The 23,946-nt window shown below is 47.1% G+C and overlaps 1 protein-coding gene across 1 annotated transcript in view; it reads right to left on the reverse strand.

The window, feature by feature from the left end:
- The window catches only part of LOC119973338 (ATP-binding cassette sub-family D member 2-like), a 122,768-nt gene extending 99,100 nt beyond the window's left edge, over positions 1-23,668 (reverse strand). The window contains exons 1-2 of the mRNA XM_038811221.1: positions 22,572-23,668; positions 6,888-7,068 (exon numbers count right to left, since the gene is read on the reverse strand). Coding sequence (XP_038667149.1) covers positions 6,888-7,068; positions 22,572-23,477 — 1,087 coding nt within the window. The 5' untranslated portion in view covers positions 23,478-23,668. The remainder of the gene's footprint in view (positions 1-6,887; positions 7,069-22,571) is intronic.
- Between the last annotated feature and the right edge of the window lie 278 nt (positions 23,669-23,946).

Below are 23,946 nucleotides of genomic sequence, written 5' to 3' on the forward strand. Positions count from 1 at the left end.
AATTGAAGTCACATGAGCAGCAGTTATAATTAAGCATGCAATCTCAATGTTAAGTTGCTATTCACGCGCCTTAACTATTTCTCAGAGCGTCCTTCAAAATGCAGAAACTAGGGCTTCTGGAGTCAGTGGTTGCTGCGCTTTGCACAACATTATAGAGCAGCAAGGACTGCAACTCCAGGTGGGAGGTAATGAGCGCTCAGCATCTTTCGAGGAAGAGCGTGATGGGGAAAACACACCAGCAGCCACACACATTGCTGTCATGGACAGCCTGTTTCAAGCATGTTTCGGTTAAACTGACAGTACAGCCACAGCAATTCTAAACTCACTGTACTCCCCGGCGTCCCACAAACAAGTCATCCTTTCACAGACGCCCATTACTCCTCTTTAAATGATACCATCCTTTTACAAGACAGAAAGCCACTGGCAGACGACACACAAAAATGGGCAATACAAAATAGAGCGGTGAAATTTATTTTATGGTACATAAATATGAAACTGAAATGTGACAATGTAGCACTGTTAATACACCCAAGCGGATATCCCTATGCAACAACAAATAATCTTCCTTTGTCTACTTACTTCTACATAGTGCAGCCCTTGTGGTTGCAACAGGATGAGAGGCAGGCTGCTCATATCGTTACTGCTCAGATGCTCTTGGACGATGTCCTTTGCGTTTGAGAGGCTGGGAAGACCCTGTCGAAGACTTCCCCACCTGCATCTGTACCATCAAGTCAAGAGGCAGCAGGTGGGGCTCAGAATGAGGGGACAGGAGCAAGGAATCAGAAGTGGAAGTGCTTTGAACAAGTCCAACCCTACAAGTGCCCTTTCTCCATCTTCCCGCTCAAGATCACACGCACTTAACCTGCTAGCCAAGAGCTGGAGAGCTCTCTGCTGAGTTTTTCTGCCACATTTTATGTTCCATAAAGGTGGTCACTCTTTCCATGTATGTAGACATCAGTGCCAATGTCTGAGACATCCTAGCACTCGTATTAGAGATGAACTGTTCCAATCATGTACATTGCAGCCTGAAAGACTGACAGGACTTCACACATTTTCCGCTACTGTTCCAAAATACCCTCCTTCATTTGTGGACTCTGAAGCTCAGCGTCTGCATTAAGCTGAGCAGAGCTTTATGGGTTCCGCAGCATTTCATGGGGAATTTCCACTGCTGTACTTGTCTCCACCACTTGCTCTTGCTCATTTCTGCTGTGTGTGATTTTCCATATGACACCCCAAATAGCTGCACTGACTGCGCAAAGAGCTGTGCCTAACTGAGCATCTGAAGGATACACTTGAGTCCTGTGATGGCACATTCTCAAGAGTGACTGGACACCTCTGAGGAATCTTTGTCCTTCTCCCACAACAGCCCTGAAGGGCACGTGAAGAACCCATTGGAGATTAAAGGTATCGACGAATTGAGGCTTCTAAGTCATCGTTGTGCACATTATCGTTTTTATTACCTGCTGACGTCGAGTCAACATTCTGCTGTGAGATATTTAATTTTGTTAGCAAGTAGCCATCTCCAGTGGCCAGGCATGCTGGTGCTCGGTTTATCTCCAGCAGCTCCTTTTGTACAGTTGTCAAGTTGGTGATGAATGAAAAGCCAGCTCCAATCACTGCCTCTCCCTCGTATTGTGTGCTCTCTTCTGCAAGGAGAGAAGAACCTTAAAAGTGTAAGAACACTTTGAGCAATGGAACATTTGTGGAGAGTCACTGCTGTGAGAGACATGTGTGACATTGCAATAATATACGGGTAAGTGTCAAATCCGGATGGAAGGTCGTGTCTTTAGAGAGGAATGGATGAACTTTCATTGGTATGAGTGATGTACAGAAGACATGGGAAAGTAGAGGGCAGCACGGTAGCACAGTAGTTAGCACTGTGGTTTCACAGCGGCAGGGCCAGAGGTTCAATTCCCGGCTGGGTCACTGTCTGCAAGTTCTCCCCATGTCTGCATGGGTTTCCTCCGGGTGCTCCGGTTTCATCCCACTAGTCCCGAAAGACGTGCTGTTAGGTAACTTGGACTTTCCGAATTCTCCCTTGGTGTACCCAAACAGGCACCGGAATGTGACGACGAGGGGCTTTTCACAGTAACTTCATTTTGAAGCCTACTTATGACAATAAGCGATTTTCATTTCAACTTCATTGCAATGTGAGCCTATTGTGACAATAAAGATTATTATTATTATTATTATTAAGGGGTTTATAATTGAATATTCCATGCCACTCACCCTTCCTGCCCTGGTTAGATCATTGAACATTTTGAGGTATTTATCCTCTTTTGTCATTTCCAACCTGCCTGTCTTTATGGCAATCTTCACCCCTCCCATCTGCAGGGAACACAATCCCTGGAGGCCCTTACAGTCCACAGTATCATCTTCAGAGACACATCACTGAAACATGGCCATGCCACATTGAGCCTCCATGTTTACTAGTTTGGGTTGTGTTTACACACTTTTACTATCCTTCATCTAATTCTTGCAGGGTTTCTTCAACCAGTGAAGCTCAGGGACACTGCTCTGGGTCATCATCAAGCCAGTTTGCTCTAATTGGCGAGGAACTCTGGAAATCTAAACACACTGTTTAAACTTGGTGTTCTCACCACACACTGCTGCCAGTGCGAACAGGTTAGGAAGTGAAACTCAACCATATATTTATAGCTCTGTACAAGCAGGCGTCTAGGCAAACACAGAACTCAAGAAGTAAAATTCCAACTCGGCAAAAAACAATAAATGTGAATGGGTGTGTGTGCTGGGACCCAAACTGCAGCCATTAGTCAGTGCAAGTGTAACAAAGTGACTATAAATATTTGTATATTTGAAATAGTAAGTAAAAAGACTTGAGAAAATATTAAAATGAAGAATATTTTACATGCTGCAGAAACACTGGACTTGCTTTCAGATCAGGAGCCATGAAAACCAGAATGTATGTTTGCTTTCATTCTTGTAAGCAACTTCAAGAGGGGCCACTTAAAATATAAAATTTTTAACAAAATCGATTAAAATGTTTCCTCTTCCATGACTGTACCTTCTTGGACACACTCTGAAACCCCTATCAAATGCAGTTTTGCTTTTGTCAATCTAACAGTGTTTAATCCTATCACACAATGTCAAATAGAAACCAAAAACTGAGCCAACAGCCAAACTAGTGTGGGGGGGAAAAAGGCTTTTTTTCCAAGAATGAAAAGGGGAGGCACTGAATGATAAGCTTGTATGTTTTCGGGGGCGGGATTCTCACGTACCCGGCGGGGCGGGGGGTCCCGGCGGGATGGAGTGGCGTGAACCACTCTGGCACCGGCCCGCCCCAAAGGTGCGGAGTCCTCTACACCTTTAGGGGCTAGGCCGGCGCCAGAGTGGTTTGCGCCCCGCACGGAAGGCCTTTGGCGCTACGCCAGCCGGGGCCGAAGGGACGCCGCCGGCGCGATTCCGCGCATGCGCAGGGGAGGGTTCACCTATGCGTCGGCCATCGCGGAGGCTGACACGGCCGACGCGTAGGAAAAGGCCCGCCTGCGGATCGGTGGGCCCCGATCGCGGGCCAGACCACCGTGGGGGCACCCCCCGGGGCCAGATCGCCCTCCGCCCCCACCCCAGGATCCCTGCACCCACCCCCGCCGCCAGGTCCCGCCGGCAAGGGACCTACCTAGTGTAATCTACGACGGCAGGACTGGCAAAGAACCAGCGGGACTTCGGCCCATCGCGGGCTGGGGAATCATCGGGGTGGGCCACTGCGAGCAGCAGCCGACTGGCGCAGTGGGATTCCCGCCCCCGCCGAATCTCCGGTGCCAGAGAATTCGCCGGCCAGCGAAGGGGGATTCACGCCGCCACCACACCCCCCACCCCCACCCCCAGCGATTCTCCGACCCGGTGGGGTGGGGTCGGGGAATCCCGTCCTATATCTTTCCACTCTTCCCCATTTGGAGAATAGTGTGGATTATTGAAAAGATTCAAAGGCTAATTAGCAACCTGATTGGCCATGTTATGAACACATCTTTTGTGGCCATCTTCATGTCCTGGAGTAGGACATGAACCTAGATGATAAATCCAGTAATCATATGTTGAGGAAGAATGAGTCTGTACCTAATCTGTAACTTTAACAGGTCAGTTTCCAAGACGACAAAAGCCAAGTCACAGACTCCCTCAGTTTCTCCCCTCAGTGTCCCTAAGAGCTCCAACTGGGTCGCAGAGGATCTCTTCAATATAACAGCGCCTTTTTGAATGAAAAACAACCATTTCTCAATAAACTGGATTGTCGCGATTCTCCCAAAAGGAGCTCACCGTGCAGAGAAACTCAGATATTCAACGTGACTCGCATTGTATAAGGAGCCTGAACAGGGAACATAACCTTGTTTTGTACAGTGGGGAGGTTTGCTCACCGGACCTCCCCAGTGTAGCCAGAGATTTAAAAATAGCGTCCCAATCTCCGAGGTCCCCAAAATTAGCCCAGATCACTTCGCCGCCACCCGCTAAAGCTAACTCTAATATGCAGATTTGCCAAAAGGTGATCCCGCCTATTGGACCTTGTGAGGCGTGGCAAGCCAGGTCTATCCCGGGAGCAGGTTCTACTGGCTTTCATCGGCCACGCTACACCGCGGCGTGCTACGTTTCTGGTGAAGCGTGGCCATTGGATTTCGCCCTTTGAATTACAAGAACAGAAAAATACAATCTCACCACAAGAATAGAGACGCTACTGCACGTTTTGCTACAATCTTTCACAATTTTGGAGATCCTCACAGAAGTGAGAACGGCAGAAGGCAGTTTGAGGACATGTGGACACAAATGGACTGGAATTTGCATTCTTTTCATAATAACAGCACTGACCTTTCACACAGATAGAGTTCTATGTGAATTAGTAACCAACTAAGACAAAGTACTATGGCATTTTCAAAACCTTGATGCTTGTAAAACATTAATGTTGCTTGACTTGAGTACCAGATTAGAGTTGCATTTTCGTAGAGCACAGGAGGTCATTTGATCCATCTTGTTTGCACCGGCTCTCCAAACGAGCATCATGGCTTAGTGCCATTCCCCTGCCTTTTCCCCGTATCTCTGCACGTTGGTTCTATTCTAGTAACCATCTAATGCCTCAATTGAATCTGCCTCCACCACACTTCCAGGCAGTCCATTCCAGACCCAAACCACTCGTGTGAAAAAGTTCTTTCTCAGATCACATTTCTTCTTTTGCAAATCATTTTAAATCTGTGCCCTAATTTCCAGCAAACTTTGACTTGAAATCTTACTGTGAATTGTTAAATACTGCACCTTCGATTTCAATACATATAATTTATTTGTAAATCTAATCTCAAGACCACTAACATTTTTGGGGGGTAAATCTCTACTGAAACCAAAGAGTTTTGGACAAATACTGTGTGAAAACTCCAATTCCTTCTAGCTGCATTACAAATACTGAATTCTGGTTCCGTACTGAGGTCAACAACTTTTAAACTCAAAGATAAACCAAACCAATAGTCCTGAAAGAAAAAGATTCTAATTTGCCCACATACAAAACATCATAAATAAGAAATATTAATCAGCAACTCTCATTAAGCTAAACATATTAAAACATCATATTTTCAAAGAGAATTTTAAAATTCAGGAACAGGTAATTGAGAAATTAAACACTGATTCTTGGAGGCCGCACGGTAGCACAGTAGTTAGCACTGTTGCCTCACGGCATCAAGGACCCGGTTTGATCCCAGCCCCAGGTTACTGTGCGTGTGGAGTTTGCACATTCTCCCCATGTCTGTGTGTCTCACCCCACAATCCAAAAAGATGTGCAGGATAGGTGAATTGGTCACTCTAAATTGCCCCTTAATTGGGAAAAAAAGAATTAAGTACTCTTTAAATTAAACACCGATTCTTAATTTGGTTCAGTGCAACACCACTTTTTTTTCTTTGGTTAGATATCTAAAAATAAAACTCGAAAGATCACTTGGCATCACATTCAGAAGTCCTCTTCGCTAACATCTGGGGACTGGTGCCGAAATTGGAAGAGCTGTCTCACTGAATGATAATAGTCAGACTCACAGAATCACAATTTGCAGCCAATATCCCAGACTGCTCCATCACCATCCTGGGTATTTTCTTTCCCAACAGCAGGATAGACCCTTGAAGATGATGAGGGCAGGGTGGTGTACCATTTGAGGGAGTGGCCCTGAAATGGGAGTCCGAGACACTGACTCTTGACCCCATGAATTCTCATGGCATCAGGTCAAAAATAGGCAAGTCAGCCTCCTGTTGATTACCACTTGCCACCCTTGTTCAGCTGATGAGTCAGTGCTCCTCCATGTTAAACATCATTTTGAAGAAGCAATCAAGGTGCCATGTAGCACGTAAAACAAAATAAATCAGCAGAGGTACACGGAGACTGTAAACAGTTGATTTTTCCATTCTGTTTGAACTGGCAAGGTTTGTGTTCAGTGGATATACAACATAGTGGGATGTATAAAACATCTTTACTGAGAAGACTGGCATGGCCAATCAATGTTGGATGCTGCAGTGGTCTGCGAGAATTAATAACATTTGCGCTGAGACATAAATACTTGCCTAATGGCTTATTTGTGCCACAGAATCTCAATTTAACATCTCCCAAAAGATCTATTCCATTTAGAGCCCTGCACATTGATGTCTTCAAAGAAATATTACTTTGTCCTACTGGGATGTATTTTTTATATATCTTCTGCACCTACTACCATTGAGCAGAACCAGCACTGTCAGTCTCTAATAAGTATATGGGAGCAGTCTGAATGTTGTTGTGGGGTGCTTTCTGCAGTGGCTTTCCCATAATAGCATCAGTAATCATTAACCAAGCACATTATATAATCGGTCGTAACATTCTGGGGCTCAATACAACACCAAGTTTTTAATCAATTGCTGAAAATTTGCTTCATTACCATTGTCTGCAAAACCTGTTGCTGTGATGATTGGTACTGCTACCATCACTAATCCACTCCCACTCCACACATACTTCATTAGAAACTGCTCCAACATAATGTACCAAAGTCTTTTGGACAAAATAAGATTCATCTGGGCAGCAAGTGACTTGTAGCTTTTTTGTAGCTGGTTCATTTCCACCTACAAAAACAAAATAGAAGACAACAGAAGTATAAATGTTACATATACCAACATTATTTGAAAGTAGTGAAAGTTACAAGTGTAGAACTTCAAACACATGCATGAACGTGTAAGGTTGCTGGAAGTTTGAGCAGTGACTTGAACTTTTGAAGCAACAACATGAAACAAAATAAATACAACTGCAGAATACTAATGGAACATATTACGACATTCTGGGCCACTTGACCCGGAATCACAACACAATTGAAATTAACTATTCATAGAACATACAGTGCAGGAGGCCATTCAGCCCATCGAGTCTGCACCGACCCATTTAAGCCCTCACTTCCACCCTATCCCCATAACCCAATAACCCCTCCTAACCTTTTTTGGACACAAATGCAATTTAGCATGGCCAATCCACCTAATCTGCATGTCTTTGGACTGTGGAAGGAAACCGGAGCATCCGGAGGAAACCCACACAGACACGGGGAAAACATGCAGACGCCGGACCCAGCATGAAATCAAGTCTGGGACCCTGGCACTGTGAAGCCACAATGCTATCCACGTGTGCTACCATGCTGCCCATTCATTTTATTAAAATATTTTGAATATACCTAAAAACTTTGGTGCCCAATAACTACACTCACCAGGTTTGTAAATTTAAACAGAATTAACTTTTATTAATAACTATAATTAAATAAGCAACAAATACAACTGGATAACTATCATCTCACTTCTAACACCCCGCCTTTAACTCGCCCCCACCCTCTACACACAAGACAAACATTGAAGGGAAAGAGGGGTATGAACATCATTAAACTAAAAGACAAAGTCTGTGTTTCAGATGGATGCCTTCCAGTTAGATTTTTTCTCAGTCCATGCAGCTACACCTGCTGAGTATTTCCAGCACTTAGTGTTTTTGTTTTCCAATTATATGGTGCCCAGCTTGGAGTGCAAAACAAGGAAAACATAATTGTCAACAGCAACAGGGGGAATTGTTTTTCCAACAAGTTAGGTTAAAAAACTACGGCCTAGATTTTCACCATGGCAGATGGCCTCCAACATACCACCTCCAATTTCTACGGGGTGGTTCACATTTTGCGCCTGCATGGTTTAGAGATGCAGCTGGCCAGTTAAACCATAAGCTGCCTCCAATGAAGTCGGGTTTTGGTGCTCGAAGCGTATGAAATCCCAGGGGCAGGATTCTCCACCCCGCCAGCCCCATTTTCCTGCGCTGTGCACCCTCGTCGATAACGGGGATTCTCCGTTCCTACAGCCAGGCAATGGAGTTTCCCATTGTGGGCCATCCCATGCTGTTGGGAAACATGCATGCATAGGTGCACTGCCGGTGGTGAGGAGGGTCCCGCCGGAGACTCCAACAAATGCCAAATCGATCTGGTAGGAGGTCTATTCTTCGTGCATTCATTTGCATAGCCAGGGACCACTTAGAAGAGGTGAGGTAACCCTTAGGACCAGGTCTCAGGACATCTTTGAGGAGGGTCTGGAAGTTTAAAAGTGGGCAATGAAATAATATATAAAACTCATTAACTGTCAACCTCTTTGGAATGGGCAACAGATCTGTCAAAACCAGTTGTCAAAAGCACTTGTCGTTTGTGTCAATGGGACCTGTCAAAAATGTAGAAAGGAACTGTCAAAAGCACCTGTCAAAGGGAGCTGTCAAGCCATCATTGCATATAAAAATGCTAGCCTTCAAATCTTTGAAAAGAAATATTTGAAGTTGTAAAAAATCATTGCTTGCCATTTCACTGCATGCTGGCAAAAGCCCTAGGTTTCTATTCCAGGATTGGTGTCGCATGAGTAATTTCACAACAATCCCATTATCACAGAAGGGGGCCTATTATTTCATAGTTTGATTGACAGCTACTAGTGGTTATAAATGTTTTGAAGTGGGACTCCAAATAACATTGCTTATTACATTAAGTGATTGTACATTTGAATGAAATGTTTATTGTAATCAAGGTTTATGTTGTTTAAAGAATGTAAATGTGGTAAACGGGTTGTTAATAATGCATGTGCTTTTTTCGCTCAGTGAATTCTACAGTTGACACTTCAAATTTTATTTTCTAGAACATTGGGGGCAATTCTCCAGCAACATTGCACCCGATGCAAACCCCGCTATCTCGGGAAAATTCCAGGAGAGGCCCGAAATGGAATTTGCGCTGAGCGTCAAACAGTTTCCTATGCTCCTAGCTGATATGATCAGGATCTCAACCAATAAGGGCAAGAAACTGATCAGAGCTCACTCGCATTCATTTTAATCTCAGTAGTGAGATTAAAATTGAACGCACTGACCTCCCGGTATGCGCCTAGCCATCTCTTCCTCCGCCTGCCCCTAGCGGGAGGTTACCCAGGCAAAAATGTCTACAGATCCTTAAGAAAGTGGGGATCAGGCACCATGGAATCCAAGGGGGAGCAAGGTGTGCAAGGAGGTGAGTACCCCTCTCCTCAGACCTCCAGGGAGCACAAGGGCACAGCAGCCACTGGTGAGATGCAATGGGAAGGTCTTCCAACGGAGCGTGGGCTGGAGTGGCGCAGGTCAGGGGTCTGCCCAGGGATGGGGGTCACTTTGGTTCTGTGAATCCTGCTTTCTTCCATGTTCAACACTCCATAACAGGGCAAATCACAGCTCCAGCCTGTCTGTCCCAAAGACCTCTCACAGGACAGAACCATTCTGCAGCATGTCTCTTGGAGAGGTATTTCATTCCCCTTGAAGTTTCAATGGGCTCTGTGGTTTCATTTTTGCAGTATGCCTTGTTTATTTATCTTTCCCTTCACGCTTCAATGCATCTCCATTATGGCTAGCATCAAAGCAGAGTAATGTTTATAAACACACTTGCTCTGATTGACAGCTGCTCACCACATCAAGACTTAACTACTGTGGATGTGGTGAGGAACTGTCAATCATAGCAAGTGTTTATAAACATTGGGAACATCAAAGCAGGATACTTTAGATGTATTTAAGCATGAAGGGAAATATAAATAAACAGTCCACCATGCATCATTGACCAATAAAAATGTTAATCACTGGATAGTGAAATGTATTACTGTGTGAAATTGAATGGAAGATTTGCATTTCAAAGGCCGTCATTGGGACTAAAGCCCTTTCAAGTGTACTTGGCTTTCTAGTTGTAACTTCTACTGCTTTAAAGGTTTCTGTCTGAGCCAGCAGATGTTAGGAAAGGGTAAGTGAGAGTGCAGTGATTTTTCACTGGACTACCCTTTAACTTTCAGGGTGGGGGTCACTGATTTGGGGGGAGGGGGGGTGTTGGGTCACCCTCATGCGTGCGTGCCATGGGAAGGGTTAGCCACTATCCAGTTGTGGAGGGGGGGAATGCCAGATCTTGCCAGCTTGGGGGGGGTCGGGGGACTACCGCAAATGGTGGGCAATACCAGGATTCTGATGGAATTCGGCAAACTCTCCCCATATATTTGCAAGCTTAAGGAGTGACCCTCGCACCTGGGCCCCATTCCCAACGGACACCAGTCCTGGTACTCCACTGGAGGGAGCACTTCGGTTCCAAAATGGAGAATCCCAGCCATTTTGCCTCGCTAGCAGAAATCTGCAAAATATGTGTGTCAAATTGCTAACTTTATTGCAACAGTTCACCTTTAAACACAGAATTTCTAATTCTTTCACCAAAAACGTTTAATAATCAAAATTTCTCACTCAGGAAATAACTACTTAACACCGTTCTTGTGTAAAATCAGGCATAAGAATATCAACACAAATTCTGTCCCGAGTCTGATCTTGTCACTTGTTTATAGTTACAGGATATGAAAGTCGAATTGGGAACGGTTTCCTCCTAAATCTGATGATCACAATATTAGGGGAGGGATAAAAACTATTTCCTTGAAATCTGTGTATTATGATCACAGCATCTATCATTGAAGGGCAGGACGGTAGCACAGTGGTCAGCACTGTTCCTTCACCACGCCAGGTGCTAGGGTCATTGCTTGTGCAGAATCTGCACGTTCGTCCCGTGTCTGCAAGGGTTTCCTCCAGTTTCCTCCAACAAGTCCTGAAAGACGTGCTTGTTAGGTGAATTGGGCACTCTGAATTCTCCCTCCATGTATCTGAACTGGCGCCGGAGTGTGGTGACTAGGGGATTTTCACAATAACGTCACTGCAGTGTTAATGTAAGCCTACCTGTGACACAAATAAAGATTGAAAAAAAACAGCTTCCTGACTCCCAATCTTATTCCTCAACATGTCCTTGTTCAGGTTTCAAATTTTGATGCACTGCCATGTCCATGAATACCACATGTACTGTTCTATCGTTAATGACCTGCTGCTGTTACTCATCAAACAACTCAATCAGGTTAGTCGTACACAATTTGTCTTCAATAAATCTGTGCCAGCTATACTTTATTGGCCCATCCTTTTCCAAATAAGTTAGTTTTGTCCTTGGCAATGGTCTTCCCCCATTAGTTTTCCCACCACTGATGTTTGACTGATTCCCCTTAGTTACTTGATTTATCTCTCCCCTTTTGTGATTAGGGCTCTCACATTTGCAGTTCTCCGGTTTTCTGGTGCCACCCCCATTTGCTTCTTCTAACCTAGAATGTATCACATCTGGACAGGTGACTGCTTACATTTTTGAGTGCTGCCCATCTATTCAGCACTTCCATTTGATCTATTTTTTAATCCTATCCTGTACCCTTTCTTCCTTCTCGTCAATTGTGGCATTAACTTTATTCTCTTCTTCTGCAAGAGGTTGACATAAATGTCTTATATGAAGTAAGTCAACAAGCAAATAGTGACATTCACTTATTTTCAGGGTTGTGAAGGACAAATGGTCTTTGCTTCAGTGTCAACTATTGCTGCCCCAACATCAAACTTTAAAGTTCAAGGATACAATTCTTAACTTTTCTCAATTTAGTACCCAAAATAGAAGTATTTGCAGTTGTTCGAAAAAAGATAAGTTGTGAAAATACTTGGGGATTAACGAGTGAAAATTAAATCTTCCACGTTAAATTTCAGCTCCAGCAGCAGGGCATTACAAATGGAAAAATTAAATGGCTCCTGCAGGAATTGTAATGGTTCAGGGTGCAGTCATACCTAACCATCAATCTTATGGTAGTCACCAAATTCATTCACAATTTGCAGTACTTTGTTACACTAACTGGCTGCAATTCAAATAAAACCGAGACTTTCATACATATACAATTAATTGCTTGAAGAAAGCTACGCTCCCAGCTCACATTCTTCAGTACATTTAAACAAGCACTGATTGACTTTATACCACATAACATGCTATGAATAACACAGAATATTCAGTGGACCAGTTTCCCGCTAATGGAATTACACGGCGGTCAAATGCAAACATTGTGAACCTGCAATTTCTCACCTGCCTGGAAACCATTTGATTCCCAGGAACCAAAAATCTGTCTCCTTAAAGATATTTAATGATAGATCATACGGGTAGAAGAAAGTTCTCCACATCTGAGTTTTAAATAATTGTCCCCTCATCCTGAGATCATGTTCCAGGTTTTCCAGCCAGGGGAACCAACCTCTCAATATCCACCCTATCAAGCTCATTTAGAATCTTGTATGTATTAATGAAATCATCTCTGAAATCCAGAGCCTAATTTATTCAGTCTGCCATCAGGTCAATCCTCACATGCCAGGAACCAATCTAGTGAATTTTCACTGTAGCGCCTCCTAAGCAAAGTAAATATTTTCTTTGATATGGAGAGCAAAACTGCAGTGGGCAAGGAGTGGTCCCACCAAAGCCCTATTGTGGTTGTCACCACTGTTGTATATATCACATGAGATGTAATACGTTAAGGCTCCTGTACTACAGGTACGGAGGCAGATCCCTGCCTGCTGGCTCCGTCCAGTAGGCGGAGAATGAATGTGTGTGCTCACCGAGCTGCAGCCATTTCGGCAGCAGCTGCGGGAGGCTACACATCTCTGCTGAATAAAGCCTCGATTACACTCTACTCTCCTCTTAATTGATAGTGCATCAATTTTTTAAGCAGAGATTTTACAACGATGGATCTCCGCATCAGGCCGGATCGCCTGCAGCTGCACCCTCAAGTAGACAAAGCCTAGTCGGCCTTTGCACATTGGCTAGCTTGCTTTGAAGCCTACATCGGATCTGCGACAGAACCACCCTCAGGAGGCACAGAAGCTCCAGATCCTGTATACACACCTGAGCTCCGATATCTTTCTCCTCATCTGGGACACGCCTACCTACACTGAGGCCATAGCGCTACTGAAAGAGAATTACACCCAGCAGACCAACAAACTGTACGCCAGGCACCTCCAGTCCACGCGGCATCAACTCCCTGGTGAGTCTAACATTCCGAACTCCTAATCAGGGACGCTTTCATTATGGGCATACAGTTGGCGTACATCCGCCAGCGCCTCTTAGAAGGGGCTACCCTCAACCTCACAGCGACCAAGAAACCCGCGATCTCACTAACGGTCGCCTCCCGTAATGTACAAGCGTACGCCCCCGACCCCACGGCACCCCCTTCCTGGACATCATGGACCCCACAATCAAACACCCCATCATGGACCCCACCAGCCAACCCCAAGCCTGCGCCACGCAGCAGCCAGCCAACCCCGGGGGGCCCAAATGCTACTTCTGCGGACAAAGCACCCCCGGCAGCGCTGCCCAGCGTGGAGCGCACTCTACCAGGCCTGCGGGAAGAAAGGACATTTCGCTGCAGTGTGCCAGGCCCGCTCGATCGCCACTGTAACCAGGCCCATTGTTCCTGCACCTCCCACATGTGGCCCGTGGGTGCCGCCATCTTCCTCGCCTCAGACCACGTGCAGCCCGTGGGCGCCACCATCTTGCTTGCCTCAGGACACACGTGCAGCCTGTGGGCACCGCCATCTTCCCCCCCCCATGAGGCCTCGTGCGGCCCACGGACACCGCCATCTTTAACGCCACCCACCACGTGCGCCCCCTGGGCGCCGCCATCTTCCCCACCTCAGGACCAATGCTCGTCGGGCAACTCATCAGGACGCTCATTGCCTGCAACCGCCGCCGACCAGCCAGGGGCCTTCCAACACCAGCTACAGCTTGCCTCCATCACTATCGACCAGTCCCGGCCGCACAAGCTCGCAACCAGTCGACGACGGTAAAGGTCTATAGGCACAAGACATCATGCCTTCTTGACTCCGGGAGCACAGAGAGCTTCATCCACCTTGATGCTGCTCCCTCGCGGTACACCCCATCAACCAGAGAATCTCCCTGGGCTCCGGATCCCACTGCATAGAGATCCAGGGGTACTGCACCACCACGCTAACCATCCAGGACGTAGAGTTCAGTGACTTCCAGCTCTACGTCCTCCCCAAACTCTGCGCTGCCTTGCTACTCAGCCAGGACTTCCAGTGCAACCTCCAAAGTCTAACCCTGAAATTCCGCGGGTCCCTACCATCCCTTACTGTATGCGATCTCACGACCCTTAAGGTCGACCCACTTTCTCAGTTTGCAAACCTCACCCCAGATCGCGAACCCGTCACCACCAGGAGTAGACGGTACAGTGCCCAGGACAGGACCTTCATCAGGTCGGAGGTGCAGCAGCTGCTACGGGAAGGCATCATCGAGGCCAGCAACAGCCCCTGGAGAGCCCAAGTGCTCGTTGTGAAAACTGGGGAGAAAAACAGGATTGTCGTTGACTACAGTCAGACCATCAATCAGTACACGCAGCTCGATGCGTACCCCCACCCACGCAGATCAGATATGGTCAATCAGATTGCACAGTATCGGGTCTTCTCGACAGCGGGCCTGAAATCTGCCTACCACCAGCTCCCCATTCGCATGGCGTACTGCCCGTACACCATGTTTGAAGCAAACAGCCGCTTTTACCACTTCCTTAGGGTTCCCTTCGGCATCCCTAATGGGGTCTCGGTCTTCCAACGGGAGATGGACCAAATGATTGACTGGTATGGACTGCGGGCTACCTTCCCGTACCTGGATAACGTCACCATCTGCAGCCACAAATAGCAGGAGCATGACGCTAACCATTCCAAATTCCTCCACAAAGCCAAACTCCTCAACCTAACGTACAACAAGGAGACGTGCGTGTTCAGCACCAACCGCTTAGCCATCCTCGGCTATGTGGTGCAAAATGGAGTTCTAGGGCCCTCCCCCGATCACATGCGCCCCCTCAGGGAACTCCCCCTCCCCCACTGCCCTGGAACAATGCCTGGGGTTCTTCTCATACTACGCCCAGTGGGTCCCTAACTATGCGGACAAGGCCCGCCCACTCATTCACTCCACCGTTTTACCCCCGACAGCCGAGGCTCACCAGGCCTTCAACCGCACCAAGGCCGCGATGCACACGGTCGGTGAGACGCTCCCCTTCCAAGTCGAGAGCGATGCATCAGACGTCGCTCTGGCCGCCACCCTCAACCAGGCAGGCAGGCCTGTGGCATTCTTTTCACGCACCCTACATGCCTTCGAAATTCGGCACTCCTCCGTCGAGAAGGAGGCCCAAGCCATCGTAGAAGCTGTGCAACATTGGAAGCATTACCTGGCCGGCAGGAGATTCACTCTCCTCACTGACCAACGGTCGGTTGCCTTCATGTTCAATAACACATAGCGGGGCAAGATCAAAAATGATAAAATCTTGAGGTGGAGGATCGAGCTCTCCACGTATAATTATGAGATTTTGTATCGCCCCGGTAAGCTCAACGAGCCCCCCGATGCCCGAGGTACATGTGCCAGCGCACAAGTGGACCAACTCCAGACCCTACACGACACTCTCTGTCACACCCAGGGGTCACCCGGTTCTTCCACTTCATAAAGGCCCGCAATCTGCCCTACTCCATTGAGGTGGTCACGGCTATCACCTGAGACTACCAGGTCTGCGCAGAGTGCAAACCGCACTTCTACCGGCCAGACCACGCGCATCTAGTGAAGTCCTCCGGCCCTTTGAACGCCTCAGCGGGAATTCAAAGGGCCCCTCCCCTCCACCGACCGAAACACGCACTTCCTTAACGCGGTCGACGAATACTCCAGATTCCCCTTTGCCGTCCCATGCCCCGATATGACGTCTGCCACCGTCATCAAAGCACTCAACACCATCTTCGCCCTGTTCGGTTTCCCCGCCTACATCCACAGCGACCGGGGATCCTCATCGTCAGTACCTGCTCAGCAAGTGCATCGCCTCGTGCAGGACGACCAGCTACAACTCCCGGAGAAATGGGCAGGTGGAGCGGGAGAATGGGACGTTCTGGAAGACCGTCCAGCTGGCCCTACGGTCCAAGAATCTCCCGGTCTCCCGCTGGCAGGAGGTCCTCCCTGACGCCCTCCATTCCATCTGATCGCTATTTTGCACTGCGACTAATGCAACCCCCCCATGAACGTCTCCTTGCCTTCCCCAGGAAGTCCACCTCTGGGCTTTCACTCCCCAAAATGGCTGGCAGCTCCAGGTCCCATTCTCCTCCACAAGCACGTGCGGCTCCACAAGGCGGACCCGTTGGTCGAGAGGGTACAGTTACTCGATGCAAACCCGCAGTACGCCACGTGGCGTACCCCGACGGCCGCCAAGATAGTCTCCCTCAGGGACCTAGCACTAGCTGGGACCCCATCCCCCGTCCTTGCCCCGGTACCACCCATCCTCCCCCAGCACACCTCACCACAGCCCCTGCTCCAGGACGATCCGTCCCCCCCTTGGTCCCACCCGGGGATGAAGATGAGGTCTACACGCTCCCGGAGTCAGTGGCGAGCAAGCCGACGTCTGCATTGCCACTGGGACTGCGGCGCTCACAACGGAGGATCAAGGCACCTGATCGGCTGAATTTGTGAACTTTCCCCAAAATGTTAACCTGTGCATGTAAATAGTCTTCCACCATCCCCGCTGGACTCTTTATTTAACAGAGGGTGAATGTGGTAGTCACCACTGTTGTATATATCACATATGAGATGTAATACAGTAAGGCTCCTGTACTACAGTATAGGAGTAGATCCCTGCCTGCCAGCTCCGCCCAGTAGGCGGAGTATAAACTTGTGTGTTCACCGAGCTGCAGCCATTTCGGCAGCAGCTGCGGGAGGCTACACAGCTCTGCTTAATAAAGCCTTGATTACACTCTACACTCGTCTCGTCGTAATTGATAGTGCATCACCTATACAACTGCAGCAATGTTTAATTAGTCTTGTACTGAAAACCCCTTGTAACAATTGCCAGCATGCCTCCTTAATTGCTAGCAGTTCCTGCATGCTAATTTTCTTTGTTCCTTGTACAAGTTCCCCCCCCCCAAATCCCACTGAACATCATTTTCAAGTTTCAAACCTTGTAAAAAGAAATTCTGCTTTCCTATTCTACCATAGTCATCATATTTCTCCATACTTTCCGTTCGCCGTCAGAGAGAACAGAAACGTGGGCGGAAAACCTGTAGAGAATCGAGAAACACTATTCTCTCTGAAGAGATCGCATTTTCCGATTTTCGACTCTATCAACTCTCTCCCTCTCTCCATCATCCCACCCCTCCATCTCCCCCCCCCCCCCCCCCACCCCACGGAGGGACAGTGTAATCCATGCCCAGTCATTTCTTTTCTTTCAGAAGTTGAGATCTGGAGCGAAAACTGGTCTGTGAAACTGGACAGCTGCACGCATATTTTCAGTCTGACCTGATAATTTGAAACAATATAGTAAGATTCCATCGAACATCACTTTGTGTCTTCTTTACAACGGAACGGTAGCAGAGTGGTTAGCACTGTTGCTTCACAGCTCTTGGGTCCCAGGTTCGATTCCCAGCTTGGGTCACTGTCTGTGTGGAGTCTGCACATTCTCCCCGTGTCTGCTTGGGTTTCCTCTGGGCGTTCCAGTTTCCTCCCACAGTCCAAAGATGTACAGGTTAGGTGGATTGGCCATGCTAAATTGCCCTTAGTGTCCAAAAAAGGTTAGGTAGGATTACTGGGTTACGGGGATAGGGTGGAGGTATGGGTTTAAATTGAGCACTCTTTCCAAGGGCTGGTGCAGACTCGATGGGCCGAATGGCCTCCTTCTGCACTGTAAATTCTATGGTTCTATGAATATATTCCCACCTAGTTTTGCATCTTCAGAAAACTTAACAATTTACAAGCTATATTAATGACTTCAACAAAGAGACAGATGAATGTATCCAAAGTTCCAGCACTGATCCTTGTAACACTGTACTGGTCAATTTGCCAACTTAAAATACTTTGTTCCTCAACTCATTGCTTCCTCTCTGTTAGCCAATCCTTTATGTATGCTAATATATAAACCCCAACTGCATGAGAACCTAACATGCCTATTAGCCTTTTGTGTGGAACGTTACCGAATGTCTTTTGTAAATCCAAGTGTGCTACATCTACTGTTTCCCCTTTATGTACATCACCATCGTGAAAATAACTAATTGCTCAATTTTTAAGATGTGCCATTGCTTGCTCTAATATCTGTTCAGGGACATTTGCCCCAGTGCAAACACAGGAATCGGCCCTTCCCTCTCAATGTTTGAACCCTTGAGAAACACAACAAAATATCATGAGAACAAACTTGGGAGTAGAAGCCAATATCATGCTGAGAGTTCCCAATGTAGTGGAGTCTTTGGCATCCTGGTGGACAGGCTGATATGCCCTGCATGCCCTTAATTTACATATCTGTTTTTATTCACCCTCTCCACTATGTAGGTCCATCTCGCCTTCCCCACTCTGCTGATGGTCAGCGATCTTCGCATTATCCATTGCACCTTGCCTCCATTTGCAGTGCTGCAACTGCCAATTGGCAGCCCCAGCTGCCTTACAACCAATTAACTGGCTGCCTCCAGAAAATTCAAGACCAAATTACAGTTCACCGTGGGTCCTGGAACAATCCTGAGATTTGTTTGCTGACCTCAGAAGGAAAGTCAGGCCTGAACTACAGAAACACCTCTTGTTATTCCTCAGGTACCAGGTAACAAGGAAAATATCCAGCCTCCATCTGGACATGTGTCCTCTTAATCTCATACTTTGTCCAACTGGTCCAGTCCATCAACACCTCCCCCTTCAGTATTTCCGTAGCGTACCTATGGTAACATAATGCCATCAACTTCTTTACAGTATATTCGAAACACTTCTTACTACCACACGAACAATCATCACAGTTAGTGCCTGCTGCTTTTCTAAACTGGCTCTCCAGATGTTCAGAAAAAAAAAATTAAACCAGTGCTTTGGGAAGAGCATGCACCTGAAAATTAAAATATCTGCGCTTTTTCAAAGACAACTAATGAACTAAGCAGAAGCTGGGTGTTCTGCAGGGATCTCCCGATTCCCCAAAGCCTTTGTACCATCTATAAGATTTATGTCAGGAGTGCCATGAATTACTTGCCACTTGCTTGATGAGTGCAGCTTCAATGACACTCAAAAAGCTTGATACCATCAAGATAACGCAGCACACTTGATTGGCATCCCATCTATCATCTTAAACAGTCCCTCCACCAAGTGTGTACCATATACAAGGTGCATTGCAACAATTTGCCATAACTTCAATAACACTTCCAAATCATCTCTATTGTCTCGGATAGGGGTAGAAGGTACATGGGAAAGCCACCACCTCCAAATTCCCCTTCAAGTCACACTTTCCTGCCTTGGAAACATACTGCAGTTCCTTCATGGTTGCTGGGCTAAAAATCTGGAACTCCTTCAAAGAGCACAGCGGTTCAAGAAGGTGGCTCATTCGGGATGGGAAATAAATACAGGCCTTGCCAATGAGGCCACATCTCACAAATGAATTAAAAGTAAAGGCGCTGACTGAACTGCTGCTTTATGATTCTAGCGTTTTCTGTTTTGGATTTCCAGGATCGACAGTATTTTTACTTTTATTTCAAAAGAGAAATGTTATAGTTTCCAAATGCATTTAACAATTTTACATTTCAAATAAGACCTGTAGAAATGTTTCATTCAGTGACTTATTTTAGCCTTTTGAGATATGAAGTAAATATGATTGAAAAATCTAAGGTGCTAAACTTTTATGGTCATCTCAATCATTTAAAGAAAGGATCCTCCTGTTTTCAGGAAGTAATGTTCCATAGGGTTTCACTTTATTTTAGTCAGGGTCTGCAGCAGAGGTTAGAGGTTTGCAAGTATCCTAGTTTGACCTCCAGTCCATAAATTGTGCCATCTGTTTGAAGTTGTATTTGGATGTATTGCAACTTGTAAATGCAGGCAATTAGGGAGCCACTTCTCAGAAGACTGTGCCACCAGACTCACTATCAGCAAGTCTGGGCTTGGAACCAGCTGTATGATCCTGGTGACAAGAATCCAAAGCCTACAAACCCTAGCGCCTGTGTCAAATATTCTCAGTCAGATAGAACATTTGCTTGATATAAGTTTTCTTAAGTCTGCATCGAAATGTGCCTTTACTCCAATGTCATTCTGCACAAGCTCTCTACTACATGAATGCAACATTTATATCTTGCACACTAGTTATCTGATTTCCAAGATTAAGACTCCCAAATGGTCTACAATTATGACCAATTTTGTATTGTGTACTCACCTGGGACAGGAGCTGGATTCAGAATATCCAAATTCACTCCACTTAGGATTCTGATATTCAGCCCCACAGTTTGTGCAGGATTCAAACCCAGTATTCAAAACCACTGTGAACCGATATCCTCTACAATCAAAATAACTGCTATATTTAAAGAATGAGGAAAGTACCGCCAATTCAGCTAGCCTCTAGTCAGTTGGAGTGACAGAGTGGACCAATCATTTGTCACTGGATTAGAAAAACTAGGTCACAGAAAGACACAGCCACTATCTGCTCAGCCTATCCTGTAAAAATGTGACTCCAGTAAATAAGCATATACACATTTGTGTGAAGCACAGACAATAATATGGTGCTTTTTCCTCCATCAATCAAGGTCATAATTGGTCGAATGCCACAGCATAACGAAGTGACAGTAAATTTTGAACCAAATTGAAAGCATTAATGAGAAAGGCTACAACTATAGCTGGTACTGCAAATGATATCATTGCAACGGTTCTGAAGAAAGGTCATCAACCTGAGACTTTAATCCTGCTTCTCTTTCCATGACGCCTGGCCTGCTAAATATTTCCAACATTTTCTCTTTTCATTTCTGATTTTCAGTGCCAGTAGCATTTTACTTTTGCATCACGCTGATTCAGTTAAGGATGTTCTTTGAAGTGTAAAAAAGTACATTTGGGTTGTCATTGCAGCAGTACAGATATAGCTTAACCCTGATCAAATCCATGCTACACCTGACTGTATATTGATACCATTGATCAGAAACTGAACTGGACTAGCCAGATTAATACTGTGGCTAGCAGGGCAGGTCCAAGGCTACGAATCCTACGGCACGTAACTCATCTCCTAACCCCCCAAAAACCTGTCAACCATCTACAAGGCACAAATCAGGAGTGAATTGTAATACTTTCCACTTGCCTGGATGAGTGCAGCTCCAACAACACTCAGGAAGTTCAACACCATTCAGGACAAAGCAGCCTGCTTGATTGCTTCTTCTTCCATAAGCATTCAAACACTCCAACATCAACGAAGAGTGGCAGTCATGTGTACCATCTACAAGATGCACTGCAGGAACTCACCAAAGTTCTGTAGACAGTGCCTACCAAACCCATAACCATGACCATTTAGAAGGACAAGAGCAGCAAATACCTGGGAACCCACCATCTGGAGATTCCCCTCCAAGTCACTCACCAGCCTGATCTGGAAAAAAATCGTTGTTCCTTCACTGTTGCTGGGACAAAATCCTGGAACTCCTTCCCTGACAGCACAGTGGGTGTCCCTACACCTGAAGGACTGCAGGGGTTCAAGGCAGCAACTGATCACCACCTTCTGAAGGGCAACCAGAGCTGGGCAATAAATACTGGCCGAACCAGCAATGTCTACATCCCGTAAATGAATTAAAATATATTGCTCATGCAAAAAATGGCAAAATCCTTCCTCTTTAGCATGCACAAAGCATGTCATTGGCAGAATCATAACAATTCTATTCTAATCTCAAATTAATATTCAAAACAAATCTAGAAAGGAAGCTATGTTTTCATAAAGCTTTACTGCTCTGACTCTCTTCTGGGCTACATTACAAACCAAATTTGCCATCACTACAGGGAGGGAAAGCTCAAAACTCGAACATGGAAGTCACTGGGGATTGCTAAAACATTACAAAGCAACAGTTAGAACCTTGCAAACCTCAGCAAAATGTGCTCCAGTGTAAAGTTAATGAATCTTAAATAGGCACTGAAACCAATTCAGCATCTTTTTCAGAAGTCGTATAAATTGTCCAGGCTTTCAACCAGGGATTGCAGCAAAACATATTACACCTATTATTACAACAAAGGGGCAGAAAGGAATTCGTTTTTCCAAAAACATTTTTGTAATGCAAATAATCTAGTTGCTAACTGGCTCATCTTTGAATTCAAGGTATTAGAGTAATTGTAAGGTGTCAGGTGGTGTCTAGAACAATACGCTAATGGCTTCGGTGGTACCATCTTTCATTGTCCTGACAGCCTTTGAACCATCAGTTTAATGAGCTCCAGTTTCACTGTGAAAGTCCTTACCCTGTGTCCCCTGTAAAAAGCAATCTCTTCTGCATTGGCTATAATACGTGAATGGATGTATCTCAAGTATCCCTTCCTCTGGGCTTCTTCGGCCACCAGCTTACCAAACCTCGGAGAGAAGGCTCTCAGCACCCTGGCTGTGGCGTACACCACAAGCCCCGCAAGGAGCGTGGGTCCGGTGGGGTTGGCTCCCCGCGAAGTGGCGGTCTGGATCAGGGTGTAGGAGGTCAGCATCACGTCCAAGATGGGCTTGGTCAGGTTGGAGTAGAGATGCGCGATGGACTGGGAGAACATCATGATGTCCTCCGTCAGCGACTGGTCGGGGTTCTCCAGCCTCCCGTCCATGTTGCTGACCTTGTAGTAGGTCTGGTCGGTGAAGTAGGTGCGGTAGGCGTGATCCACCAGGCGGGTGCGGAATGCCAGAGCCAGCTTGCACTCCAGGTAGCGGATCATGCTGTTGACGAAGGTGGCCGGGATGGCCACCAGCAGCCACTTGACCAGCTTCAGCACGAAGCTCCTGGGCTTCTTCTCCACGATGGTCTTCACGATCTTGCCGTCCAGCCCGGCCACGTAGATGGAGAGGAAGGTCCTCGAAACCAGCGCCAGCGAGTGCAAGCACAGCAAGGCCAGCTCCTTGGTGAGCAGCTTCGGGAAGAGGATCCTGCCCAGACCCACCAACTGCTGCCAGAAGTCGGCGTCGACGGCCGGCGCTTTCTTGGCGGGGCAGCTGGCACCCGCGTGCCGAGGCGCCGGGCCCCGGGGCCCTGCTTTGCCCGGCAGCTGCTGCCAGAGGAGCGGGTACAACCTCCGGGCGCCGTAAGCGGCGGCGAGCAGGAAGGCGGCTCTCCGGGTGGCCCGGGACTTGCTCCATTTCGCCCCGGCCGCGGCGCCCAGCAACTGGTACATTTGCGGCGCCTTTCCGGGGGGGCGGGGAGGGAAAATCAGTCCGAGAGCCGGCGCTGCGGGCGGGCGGTGTTGGCGGAGGGCGAGGGGTTACCGAGTGTCATGGTGCAGAGCGCCCAGTCCGAGGATCCGCACTGGACAAGCTGCCCGCCGGCTCGATCACGGGCGCTGCGGCACCGCGTTCGCCTCCGTCATTCAGCGGGAACGCGCCCCCCCCGTGCGCGCCACCCAGTGTATAGCGGCCACGCGCTCGCGCGCCGCATCCCCTTCGTCACCTTCACCCAATCATAGAATCCCGACAGCGCGGAAGGAGGCCATTCGTCCCGTCGAGTCTGCACCGACCATTCTGAAAGAAAATCCGGCCCTATCCCTGCAACCTCGTAATTACACTTAACCCTGCGCATCCCCGGACCCCCAAGGGGGCAATTTAGTGTGGCAAATGCAGTCTCAAGTAATTCCATATTTCATGTTG

Source organism: Scyliorhinus canicula, chromosome 11 (assembly GCF_902713615.1).
Source record: "Scyliorhinus canicula chromosome 11, sScyCan1.1, whole genome shotgun sequence".
Taxonomy (NCBI): Eukaryota; Metazoa; Chordata; class Chondrichthyes; order Carcharhiniformes; family Scyliorhinidae; genus Scyliorhinus; species Scyliorhinus canicula.